Raw genomic sequence first — 12,481 nt, 5'->3', positions numbered from 1 at the left:
AGTGTGATGAAGGTGTTTTTAGACTCTCTGGTGTGTTAACTCCACCGATGAATACGCAAACGCCTACAATGGCTTCAGTTACTGCTTCTGGTCCAGAGATGCTCCCTACAGTCTGTTTCACACCCCTGATACAGTACAACACGTTCTGCATGTCCGATCATCATGTTTTACTGCTTGCGCATGCTGTGTAAACTAATTGCATGATTCTAGGATACATCCTATTGTTGCTATATCTATCTACTTTCCCAGGCAGCTGTTAAATGAGGGTATCCTGAGTGAATCCATTTCCCCAGCAAGGCTATTATTAATTCACAGGAAATGGGAAAGCTTGAAGAAAGAGCGCCTGCCTGGGATTTCACTGCAGGCTTTCATAGAGAGCCATTGTTCCCTCCGATCCCGGCTTTAAAAAGGCAGAGGCTCAGGCCATGAATGGAGATGATCTCATCCACTCTGAGCAGAGGTGTCTCGACTAAATACCACCGTCAGTCGCTGACATAACTGAAACTCAGAGGAGCAATCAGCTGTGGCAGCGGTGTGTTATCTTAAGATTAGATTTTACGTATCTTAAAATCTAATGGATGGATTACCATGAAATGTTGCTCAGACATTCATGGTTCCCAGATGACGTATCCTACTCATTTTGGTGATCCCCTTATTTTTCCTCTTGCACCATTGTGAGGTTAAGGTTTGTAGTTCTGAGCGAAATGTCTCCATAACTACTTAATGAAATGCCATGAAATTTGGTACAGACTTTCAAGCCCCCCCCCCCCCCTTAGCGTTTAGCTCAAAGCACTAACGTACAGCCTCACAAAGGTGCCAGCATGGCTGCAGACTCCACCATAACCTGGAGCTTATAACACCAGGACCGTCACAAATTACCCAACAGAAGCCTGAGGCGCTAAAAGCAGGTGCTCCACCAATATGGCGGCTCTGTTTTCCCTTCTTACATAAATGTCCCTCGCTGCTTTGGAAACTAAAACAGCAATTTCCCTGTCTTTTGACTCCCCCCACCCACTGTCCCTCCTCTGCCTCACTGCCTCACCCCCGGTTCCTTTTACTAATCTGAGATCAAAGCACCTACTGCTTCTTTCTGAAGCTGTTGAGTCAGCAGTCGACTGATCTGAAAGTGCACACTGCCGGGAAACTTAGGAGCAAACTTGGTTGCACACCGCTCTGAATTTTATTACAGCAGCAGCACCCATGACCATGGGTGCAGATGCTTAATACTGTTTTTGTGATCCCTTAACTTTCCATCTATTGTCAAACACTTTGTACGTACAATACTTTGGTTTATGGCCAAACACCTGCAATCAGCCTCAGAGGGCCGATGGGAATGCTAACATGCTAACATTTGCTAATGAGCACATAGTATGTTAACACACGACACTAAGGAGGCCAACATGATGCACATTATACCTGCTGACCAGCAGCATGTTAGCGTGGTCGTTTTGAGCAAAGTCAGCGTGCTGATATCAGCATTTAGCTCAAAATACCAGGATGCATGAATGTGCGTTCAGACAGAAGCAGCTCTGCATTAAACCAGTGTTGTTTTAATGCTGCTGGATGTTGCTTCATATTTAACAAACAGATATTAGTGGTGTCACTCCACTCATCGAAATTTCAGCCAGAAAGCATGCAACGATTTCTTTAAGATTTGTGGGCTCAGCTATCATATCAGTGATGGATGAAATCTCTTTTGTTTGCAGTGGAGAAAGGACGAGGCTTTCCTGCTTCTGCGCAGGAAAAATAAGTGAAAGGAAACTGTCGTCTCCCATTTTCGCTCCCGTCAGAGGCCCTCTCATGGCAGACACAAGCACTGCTGCAGTCACTGGGAGAGATGTGCGGGTCTCCGGGAGGGTGACCTACTTTTGCTCCCCTTCTTGGGCTGCTGGGGAGAGCTGCTGCGAGTTGCGCTGCTGAGCATAGCTTGTAATGTTATCCCTTCTGACTGCAGGTGCAGCTCTCTACAAGCCACTGCCAATGAGGCATATATAGACACTGCATGAATGTGCTGTATTATGCATGCATATATATATCCTCTCAGCGCTGATTTACTCTAAAACCTATTCCCAAGTTTATTCCAAATGAATTTTAATCTTGTCATACACTTGCCGAGCTCATGCTAGTGGCTACATGTGTGTGTACTAAGCTTGTGCTTCCATGGTGGATGAAAGCACAGAGAAACACTGGCATTATCATAGCAAGGCAGTGTTGTGTGTGACATTATTTGTGCTTTGACAAATTTCTGCAGCCTTTTATATTCAGCTTAAAGAGGAGTTAAAATTGAAATCTTACAGGAATAGTTTTACATTTCCACAATTTCTTTAGTATCTCATCTGTTTGATCAGTACAAATATTGAAGGGTAAAAACAACATTTCACCATTTTACAAGGGGTTATGTGCTGAACAAGCTAAAAAATAATCAGGCAAGAAACTGCATAAAGTAGTGGACCCCCTAACCAGGACCGGGGTCGGGACCTCTACAAAGGGTTGCAAGACCAAACTGAGGGGTCGAACAGGATGGGAATGTATTACAAAAAAAACATTTTTGGTAAAGGAAATAACTCTATAATCTATAATAAAATATCTTGCTTTTTAAAGTGCATTTCTATACAAGTATCCCTCTAAAACTATTCACACAAACAAGGTGTTTGGTTGAACTGTTGACCCGTAGACTTTACAGTGTCTCAAGCAAACAATCCACTGAGATCCACTGAACTAAAAGGTACTGCATGTTGTGTTACTAACACTTTTTTGAATAAATTATATTCTCGCACGGCACAATACATCCAAAAGCCCTTGGCACATGACCTTTCTGAGTTTGAAACCCCAATTACCAGAAGCTGTTTGCAGTCATTCTAACATCACCACTGACTTATTTAGCATCCCTGGCAAGGCACATTAGACCATGTAGCTAATGTGTCAGCCAAAGTGCCTCACTGCCTCTGCAGCTGTAAGCATCGCTCTGGGGTGGGGGGGCTGATACTTCCCCCCAGCATCACTTCCACTGCAGCACTGCTGCTCCAGTGAAGTAACTTGGCCGCAAAACCAAAGAAAGACTTTTCTCTTTAGTTTAGCTTATCATAAAGACTGAGAGGAGGGGAGACAGCAAGCCTGGTGAGACTACACCTATGGCAGAACAAGTTCTGCTGTGATTATGAAAGAAAAAATAGCTTTTGAATAGACAACTGAAAAAACTGACTTTGGACAGAGCCAGGCTAATCATGTCATATATTTACTGTACAAACATTTTTTTATTTATTGCCTGGCAAGAACACAATCCATTCCCAAAAAAATCAGACTATCCCTTTAAAGGACTTCTCCCTCATTTAGGTGCTACATGCATGGACAAATTAATGTGCTACAAATGCTGCATTTGTAAAAGTAACATGCTTTACAGCACCTCGTTAACACTTTATTGCAAGTCAATTAAGAACATACTGCACTAATAAACAGACCCTCTCTCTGGAGCAGCGAGTCGTTAGAAGTTTTGACCTTGGCTACATTGTGTGTTAATCGTGTTAGCTTAAGCTTAATTGCTTAAGGAGTCACAGGCTTTACAGCCCAAAGCCCTTCAACGGTGGCCCAACTCCTTAACCACTGCGAGACTCTTCAAAAGGATGCAGTTTGTTGTTGCTGTCAGTGTCCCTGTGAGGGAGACGGTGACAGGATCCCATAAAGAATGGGTAGGGTGAGCACTGGGTCAAAGCTGGAACAGCTGGATCAGAAACAATGGAGGGTACTTTTCAGGAAGCCTATTGCACTGCGTCAGCTCGAGTAGCGTCAAATATTCAGATACTCAAAGGTCTCCAAATCCTCACCACCAGGTGTAAGGACGACGGAGTTCAATGACCGCTGAAGTAAAAGGTCGAGTGGGGTCACTGCTGAAAGTGAAACTGACATCACTGCAGTTGCAAAGCCAGCTGATCTCTTCAGAAAAATAAATGAGTTAGCTGAAGCTGACGAACAATGTAGCCTTCTCACCCAGATCTAGCTGTTTCAGCAATATAAAAAAAAAGTGATTTAAAACCGTACATTTAGTGCGTTTCAGGAGTTACATAAGAAGATCGACTGCACCCTCAAGTCTGCTTATTAAATGTGCAGCTGCAACCAGGACACCACTAGCTTAGCATAGCATAAAGAATGGAAGTAGAGGGGAGAACTAGTCTTACACATGTTTTAGTATTATGGTAGTATTAACCAGAAGCTAAGCTATCTGTCATCTGGCTGACAAATGGCCTAATACAGATAACGTCAAAAGCACAGATTTGTCTGGAGAGTTTCTATCATCGTCCTGCAGTTTCTAAGGTACAAATAACCAACAGTAAGGGTCTACAGTAATGCTTTAATTCTGAAGTCAGCATGCTAACATGCTAATGTTTAACAGGTACAATGTTTACCATGTTCATCATCTTGGTTAAGTGTGTTAACCTGCCAATGTTTGCTGATTAGCACTAAATACGTAGCAGCTAGCAGGTCCAAAGAATTGAGTTAGATGACAAGTTAACAGATCATTAGAGTTATGACTTTTCATTCCGAGGGGAACATCGATGTTTGTACCAAATTTCATCCATCCAATAAGCCAAGATATTTCACTCAAAACCAAAAATGTGAACCTCATTGTGATCATCGAGTAAAAGTCAGAAGTTCACCGGAGTCTCTGGGACCTTTTGGACAGTAAGTAGTAAGTAGTGGACAGACCAGCATTTTACCATCCCTAGAGCCAAGCCGCTAGTGTGGATGAAAATAAAAAAATTACAAATGTTGCACCTTAAAATGTAAAATGACTATATGCTATTTTATGTTATTTCTGGTATCGGTCATATAATCATTAAAACTAGTCCAAAAACAGACCCAAAATAAGGTTGACAGACAGACAAGGAATATGAAAGACCGAGTAGACAGTGGGGGTCATTAACAATGCAAGTAACAGCTCTCTAGTGATCCTAAGGTGATTGACTAAGTACGGGTAAACCAACAAACAAGAAACTGAGAGTGCTTTTTTGTGTACACTTGGTTTTAAGCACCTTACGGTGCTCAGCTTGGACATTTTGTTTATTTCAACAACTCAGCAAACATGTCTGGCCAATGGAGGTGAACATTTGTTTTTCTGTGCACGTTGTTTTGGGGGGAAAGTAGGGCAAGATGAGCTGCAGGCTTGTTAAGTGCCCGCCCACTGAATCTCAAAACACACACACACACACACACACACACACACTCGGCTCGACATGGATACATACGAGCTGTAACAACTTAAATGTAATGTCTACTCACACTGAGTAGAAGCACGGCGATGGGAGAGCATGTTATTTTAGAGGAATGATTTCTTGACCTCACATTTGTATTTCTCCGCTCAGAAACTAGGTCTGATTTTAAGGCGCCTGTTCTAACCCCTGGTGCTTCTGAACATCAAAGCGGGGATTTAATATCAGATGACCAGAAACAACAGATCTGGGTGTCCGCTGGACGAGGTCCTGAGAAACCACTGAGGCTGGTTGCTAGGCGATGGGGCTCAGTGGTGCTGAGGGAGGCGGGATGAGGGGATCCTGCAGGCGAGCAGAGGAGCTGCTCCCTATTGAATTCGGAGTCTTTGATTCTCAGACACTCCAGTTACATCACATGCTTATTATAGCCAAGGTCCGCCTGTCTTCTGTGTCTACCCACACCATGCTGTCTGCACCAATGTAGCTTTGAACGCTAATTTCACAAGATACTTTAGAGTAAGACAAAAGAGAATTAATCATTCACTTTATGCTCACATTTTTAGCCACACCAGCAGCTCTAGGGATGGCAGTGCTTGTCCACCATATCAGTCCAGACTGAAATATGCCCACAACTATTTGATGGATTGCCGTGGAATTTAGAACGGACATGCATTATCCTCAGAGGATAAATCGAACAGACTTTGGTGATCCTCTGACCTGTCACCACAACGCTGACGTTTGCTTTTTGAGTGAAATATCATTCCCATCAGCCTCAGTTGTACTTTGTGCTAATTTGTATTAGCATGTTAAAATTGTAAATGAAGATGATGAACGTGATAAACACGACATCTGCTTAGCATTGGTATGTTAGCATTAGCAATCTGAGAAAGTTAGCATGCCTCACAGAGCTGCTGGCACTATGAAGTAACTCATCTCACTGATCAGCTAATGGATATGGAATTGGACAATCTAAAATGTTTTTAAAGATAATCTAATCATAAAAAAGGTCAACTAAAAAGTGGCTGAGGAGGTGCAGCAGTAATGGTTTGTGGTGAGCCACATGGTCGCACTGTGTGACATGTTCCTTCAATTGCATGAACACACACACTGTAGTTTAGTTTGGGTCAATCCCACACAAACCATCCTGGTGCCGTAAATATTCACTATGGCACCCGAGCTAACCCAAGAGTGAAAATATGGTCACTAAAATGGGATTTACTGGCCAGAAGACAAATATAGAATGATGCCAAAAGTAAAATAAAACATCCAGTAATATCCTAAAAAGGACAGCAAACAACATGACTGAAAAATAATTCAAAATGCTGCAGCAGACAGATTCTGGTCAGCTCCTTCACATAATGATTAAGCCTAGAACTCAACACCCGATGGCTGACACAATGCTGCCCCCATGTGGTCATTTCTGACAGGAACGCCTTAACCCGCCCTGATATTTAACAGCCAGCGACAATGCAGGGGTGTCCAAACTTTTTTCACTGAGGGCCACATACAGAAAAACATACAAAGGGCTGGGCCACTCACTAGAAGTGAGCTATATTTCTAACTTTAATCCACTAGAGGTGATGTATATCGCCTCACCTCTAGTGGATTAAAGTTGGCAAAATCAATCAAATGTAGGTAAATTCTGCTTGATAACTGAAAATGATTCAAGAAAAAAAAAACAGCCTTTCCATTAGTGGGCTTTCATTTATTAGTTGTGATACAAGCTGGTCTTTGCCTTGTAGGCTCTTGTTCAGTGTGTTAAGGTGATCAGTGAGATCCACTAAAAATGCCAACCATCAGCATCAGCATCAGAGAGGGAGGCTTGAAATAGTCTGTGCTAGAGCCCTGGTGCTCGAATTAACAGCCTTACCTCCACTTTCTTGCCCCTCGGCAGACACCGTAGAGGCCATTCCTTTGAGCTAGCCTGTCCCAGCTGGAGCCCCATCCGTCGTACCTCCACACAGCTCGTCCCATTTAACTCCCATCATGCCAACTGCATCTGGCACAGCTCCAAAAACATCCTCACCTGTCGTGGTGCTCTTTAGACTGCTAACATCAAGCAGCTCCTCCGTAATGCAGAAGTGATCGTCATTAGTTATTAGCTGTGCTCTCATCGCACACCGCGTCTGAAACTTTCTACACTCACTTGCTGTCTTACATTTCCTTAATTCTGCCATTTTGGGTCACCTGTAGCACATTTCTTCTTCTATTACTCATTTTATAGAGAAGCTGCCTTGTTCAAGACAGTTACTCCACCTAGTGGTGAGACTAAGAAGTACAACACAGTCCAGCGCAGGTTCCATGTGTGTGGGCCGTATTCCAATACATTTTTAGAATTTCCTGCGGGCCAATGAAAATTGGACCACGGGTAGCAGTTGGCCCACGGGCCGTAGTTTGGACACCCCTGGTCTAATGTCTCTTCCTGGTGTCAGGAGCTCAAGCTGCACTCTTCCTTCTTTCTCTTGTCTTTGACTGTGTGAAACATACAAAAGCAGGTGGTGTTAAGCATCAAAGATTGCTCAGAGTCTCAAACGGATGAGGAAGAGAACTGAGAGTAGAAAACTTACTGACTGAAGTGTTGCTGATGTCACTGCGATGACGTGCAGCTGCTTCTTCTGTTCTGGCGGAAGGCTTTGATGCCCGCAAGAGGTATTTAGGTACATGCTGGGAAACAAGAACAAAGAGCGATAATCCAGACATTAGCACTAATGTGTGGTCTCTTACACATCAGAAGCAAAACGTGCAAAGCAACACCTGATGATGTGGCTGGACGGTGCCTTGTTTAACACTATATTCACATGCATGTGTGTATTTTTGTAGTACTGCCATCAACTGAATTTTGCATGCTTAACTCAGGGTGTCTGATCCAAAATCTGTTGTTTCATTTCTCAAATTTAGAATCTGTACACCTCACCGCAGGTGTAATATGTAGCCAGGGATTGCTGCGGCACTAAAAACATTTAACGTGATGACAAATGCTGAATTTTATTGCGACAATAACAAAAAAAAATCGGTTGTATCTGGCTGATGCACAATAAGCTTAATAAGCCCAGTGTTGGCCCTGATAGAGAGAAAGTTGTATCCGAGGCCCCTGGACTGACTGTGCAGCTGCCATCTGAAAATGAGCAGTCAGGGCAGCAGAGCCACTGACACACAGGTGAGAGGAGGCTCCCAGCTGGAAGATCATCCACAAAGTGCTCGAGCCACAGGGGTCCTAGTTCAAGTCTACGTTGAAGGAGGGATAAACACTAGCGATACACAGATGTCCTTGAGCGAGAAAGTGTTCACCGATGCTTAGGCAGGTGAAGAGTGTTAGTCACTATGAGCCACTTGAAGCTGGTACTCCACCAGCTTAAAGACAGCACTTGGAGCTCGGAAGATGATGATGATACAAGCCTCTCAAGGGCGATGAAAACAGGAAACCAAGGCTATCTGCCCCCTTGACCCCTGCTTCAACATCAGGTACAACAGAAGTCACAACAAATCGATGTCCTCACAAGAAGCAGCAGCAGCAGCAGTAACCCACACTGATGAACCCAAAGAGCTTCTTCCAGACAGTAACCACAAGCACCAGCAGCTGCCTCATATAAGAGGCAAGACTGTCTGCAGACGGTTGGTTAACCTGGTGGAAAGGCATTTGTGCATCGCGGCTAACAGCACGGGTTCAGGAAAAGCAAAGCAGGAAATGTGATAAAACACCACAGCGATGCTCGTACAGCAAGACACACACAATCTGTAGAGTGAGAGAAACCAGTCTGTGGTAACCGCTCTAAGAGTTCTTCTTTGCTCTACTCACTTGAACAAGTGAGCTGCACATTGTATTTCATTTTTATTTGGGAATCCCAAGAGTCGGCAATCTAAATGAAGAAACCTACGTGAACTCATTGTTGGCTGTTTCAAATGACAGAGCTGAACAGCTGTTTGCCCAGATAGCAGTTTGCTAGCTTTGCTTCATTTCTGTTATTTCCAGAATCTTCAAGCCATGTGGATGAAAAAATATTCAATTTGCTGCACAATAAAAAAAAAAGATTTTTATAATTAAAACATTTCAGTATCAATAATATCTATTCATGATGTAATTTTATATGCTTATAAAAGAATAACTGGGGCTATTAATAAGTTTGTCGTATATATTAGAAAATGTGATATCGTTAAATACCATCGTATCGGCAAAAATGTGTAAACTACTGTGATGTTTTGGTCGTATTGTTGTGCCCTTCCTGTTTATTTTATTGTGCACATCTACTTCAGCTTTGTGTATGAACACACCTTGTAAAGCCAAAACGAGCTGAGACCTGATCCGCACACGTTAACATTTAACTGTATCCTACTGAGAGAAAGAACCTCTGCATTTTAGCTCATGCTGTCTGGTCGATAAACAGAGGATACTCTGCTCTGTGTGACGTCGAACTGACCCAGGAAGTTTGGGGGCGAGGATCATGACTCCTGCTGGTTCTGCTCCTGATCCTGATCCTCTGGCTGTGTCGTCGTTCAGTGGAGCTGCCGGGACAATTTACGGTGGAGGGCCGAAGGCGACTGCTGGTAGATGCAGTTTCATCGACTTCAGCTAGGAGGTCCGTTAGTTCTCCATCACTGATCTCCTCCTCCACCACGGAGCTGTCTGTGCAATCAATTTCACAAAAAGAAAAACAACATTTCTATCAAAAACACACCTCCTTTTTCAGACTTCAGTTCATTTAGTTTCATGTTAATAACTTAAAACCAGTATAACGTGTATTTGGATCATATGCACCCACTGAGTTAACTGCCCAGCCCTACCTGTAGGCTGAGGACTGACCGCACACTCAGAACAAATCCAGTCACCTTCAGGGCATGTGTTTAATGATGGCGTCAAGCAGTCCATATGATATCTGGAACAAGAAGCACAAGCACAGTTCTGTGATTAAGCACCTTTAACTTCTATTGCCAGCAGCTCCAACTGAGTTTGTTGGTGTTTCAGTGATACAAAACATCAGTGGAAAAAAGGTCCAAGTACAACTGAGTATTGTGCTCAATATAAGGCTCACATGGTATGTGGCGAACATCAAAGACCAAAGTAAGAGCCTCCGAGGGTGCAATAGTGCTGGAATGTCATACCCTGAATCACACTGTATGCACACTAGGAGCCGGTGCCTGCGGTCACAGCGTCCACATCTTTCACAGAAAACAGCAGTGCTGCCCTCCTCTTCATCGTCGTCGCCATAAGCATCCTTACTTTGCGTCCTCACTTTGATCTGCAGCAAAATAAACAGTTCGGCCCCCACACACTGTCAGCATGTTTCCAAATACTTGGCAGAAAGCTTCCCCCAGCAAATAATCACCTTCTTCTGAATGTCCCCTCCAGGACACCGTCTCTGCAGGATGAAAGCAAAGGTGATCCGATCCACCGGGCACGTGTTGGCCGTCTGAGATTCAAGACAGAGTGACAACATTTTTTTTATTTGATTAAAATAATCTTCCCTCTGCTTAGACATAACAGTGTTTTACAATTTGAGTCACATTCTGTGCATTGAAAATAAGAGCAGGTTCTAATTTTTATCATCGATTCATCCATTATCCATAATTTCAGTGCCTACAAAATGCCAGAAAACTGTGAATCATCCCATTCACTGGTGACTATGTCTGATCAACTATCTAAAACTTAATTATAGTCCATTTACAATGATGTAAAACAGAGAAAAACACAAATCTGACGTGATGATTAGTCAACAAAACAGTCGCCTTTTACTTTTATGTTTTCTGATCATGTACTTGAATTTTGAAATGTATTTTACAAGATGGTAACTAATGTTCAACCTTTTTGTTTTGACACACAAATGCATTTAATGATCACAACGTTGATGTACACAGATTGCAAATATGTGACAAGAGCGAAGTGGGACTGTCACACCTTGTAGGAAAAATGAAAAGGAAATATTATTCTGGTAAAAGTGTGTGTGTGTGTGTGTGTGTGTGTGTGTGTGTGTGTGTGTGTGTGTGTGTGTGTGTGTGTGTGTGTGTGTGTGTGTGTGTGTGAGACTTGACACATGGCTGAAGTGTGTGTTTACCTGGGACCACTGCAGGATACATTCAAGGCAAAAGACATGCTGGCACTTCTCCAGAGAGCCCACTGCTTGCTTTTCAAAGGAGTTCAGGCAAATGTAGCACTTATCTGAACCTGATATGAACTCCTCTCCTGCTGCTGTGTTTAACACAGTGGACGTTTCCATAGTTTGAATATTACTGAACTAGAGAGTTTATAGAGGATTTAAAAAATAAAAAATAATAAAGCAGGGCGAATGACGACTCTCTAAATTACCTTATCTCAATTTGTAGCCACCACTCGGGCATAAATTAAATCTAATCTAACTCATCTCGGGTTTGTGTCGGGGTTTCCTGTTGGCTGCTTACTGATATTGACAACATTAGCTAGTTAGCTGACTTAGCTTCGTCAGTAGCTAACGTTAACTAACACTATGAGGAAGCCTTTTCTGCGTAGGCCCTTAAATTAAGCTACAGTGTTGGTTATTGTTTCCTTCAAACTAGCTAAAGTTAAGACATAAAAAGAAATGTAATATTAGCTGAAAGATTCAATTCGTTTGAGAACTATTTTTAAATTCGCTAACTTCCGCCGCACACAGAAACTTCCGGTCCTTTTCTTTCAGAATAAAAGCCTCAAATCCGCAATTTTACCATTCGCTTATTTTGTACAAAAGTATTAAGAAACCAAACCATACCAACATAATGTGAGTCATAATTTGATTAACAAAATTTTGCTTAAAGGCTGAAGTTGTGAGAAGTCTAAAATGTTATTACAAACCACCAAAACTGGATTACCAACAAGGCAACAAGGGCAACTTTGGATTCACTGAGTGGCAATTTGATGGTCATTTTATTTGGGAACAGGAGATTTGATGGTCCATACTGTAATTTTACTGTGTCTGTCTATAGAGGGATCCTTCCACATGAGTTGCCCTCATGTAACATTCAGAGAATGAAAAGACAGACTCACGCAGATTACCGTAGCTATGAAACCCACAATCTGATTTCACTCACAGAGAGGAGCTCATGTGATTATATTCATGGTGAAACCTGAGTTACGACATCCACAAGATATGTATGAAATAAGATATGTAAAATAATATGATGTCCGTACAAGATTTAGATCTGTGAGCACAAATTAGAACCAATATCTAGTGCAAACAAGATCCATATCTTGTATGGAAATGCTTTAACTACAGTGTAAATGTTGAAGAAAAAATGTTTCAGCTCTGCATGACCATCACTTCAAAAGTCAT

The 12,481-nt window shown here is 42.6% G+C and overlaps 1 protein-coding gene across 1 annotated transcript; it reads right to left on the bottom strand.

Moving 5' to 3' along the window:
* Positions 1-6,487: 6,487 nt before the first annotated feature.
* Positions 6,488-10,581, bottom strand: LOC139210253 (PHD and RING finger domain-containing protein 1-like). The gene is made up of 6 exons (XM_070840266.1): positions 10,526-10,581; positions 10,302-10,438; positions 9,984-10,075; positions 9,620-9,825; positions 7,772-7,868; positions 6,488-7,676 (listed from the first exon to the last, which is right to left on the bottom strand). Exons 3-6 carry the CDS (start codon positions 10,066-10,068, stop codon positions 7,633-7,635), a joined length of 432 nt encoding a protein of 143 aa, XP_070696367.1. The 5' UTR covers positions 10,069-10,075; positions 10,302-10,438; positions 10,526-10,581; the 3' UTR covers positions 6,488-7,632.
* Between the last annotated feature and the right edge of the window lie 1,900 nt (positions 10,582-12,481).

The sequence above is a fragment of the Pempheris klunzingeri genome, chromosome 11 (assembly GCF_042242105.1).
Source record: "Pempheris klunzingeri isolate RE-2024b chromosome 11, fPemKlu1.hap1, whole genome shotgun sequence".
NCBI classification, from domain to species: Eukaryota; Metazoa; Chordata; class Actinopteri; order Acropomatiformes; family Pempheridae; genus Pempheris; species Pempheris klunzingeri.
The sequence above is the reverse complement of the archived record's forward strand: the minus strand, read 5'-3'. Positions and strand labels throughout refer to the sequence as shown.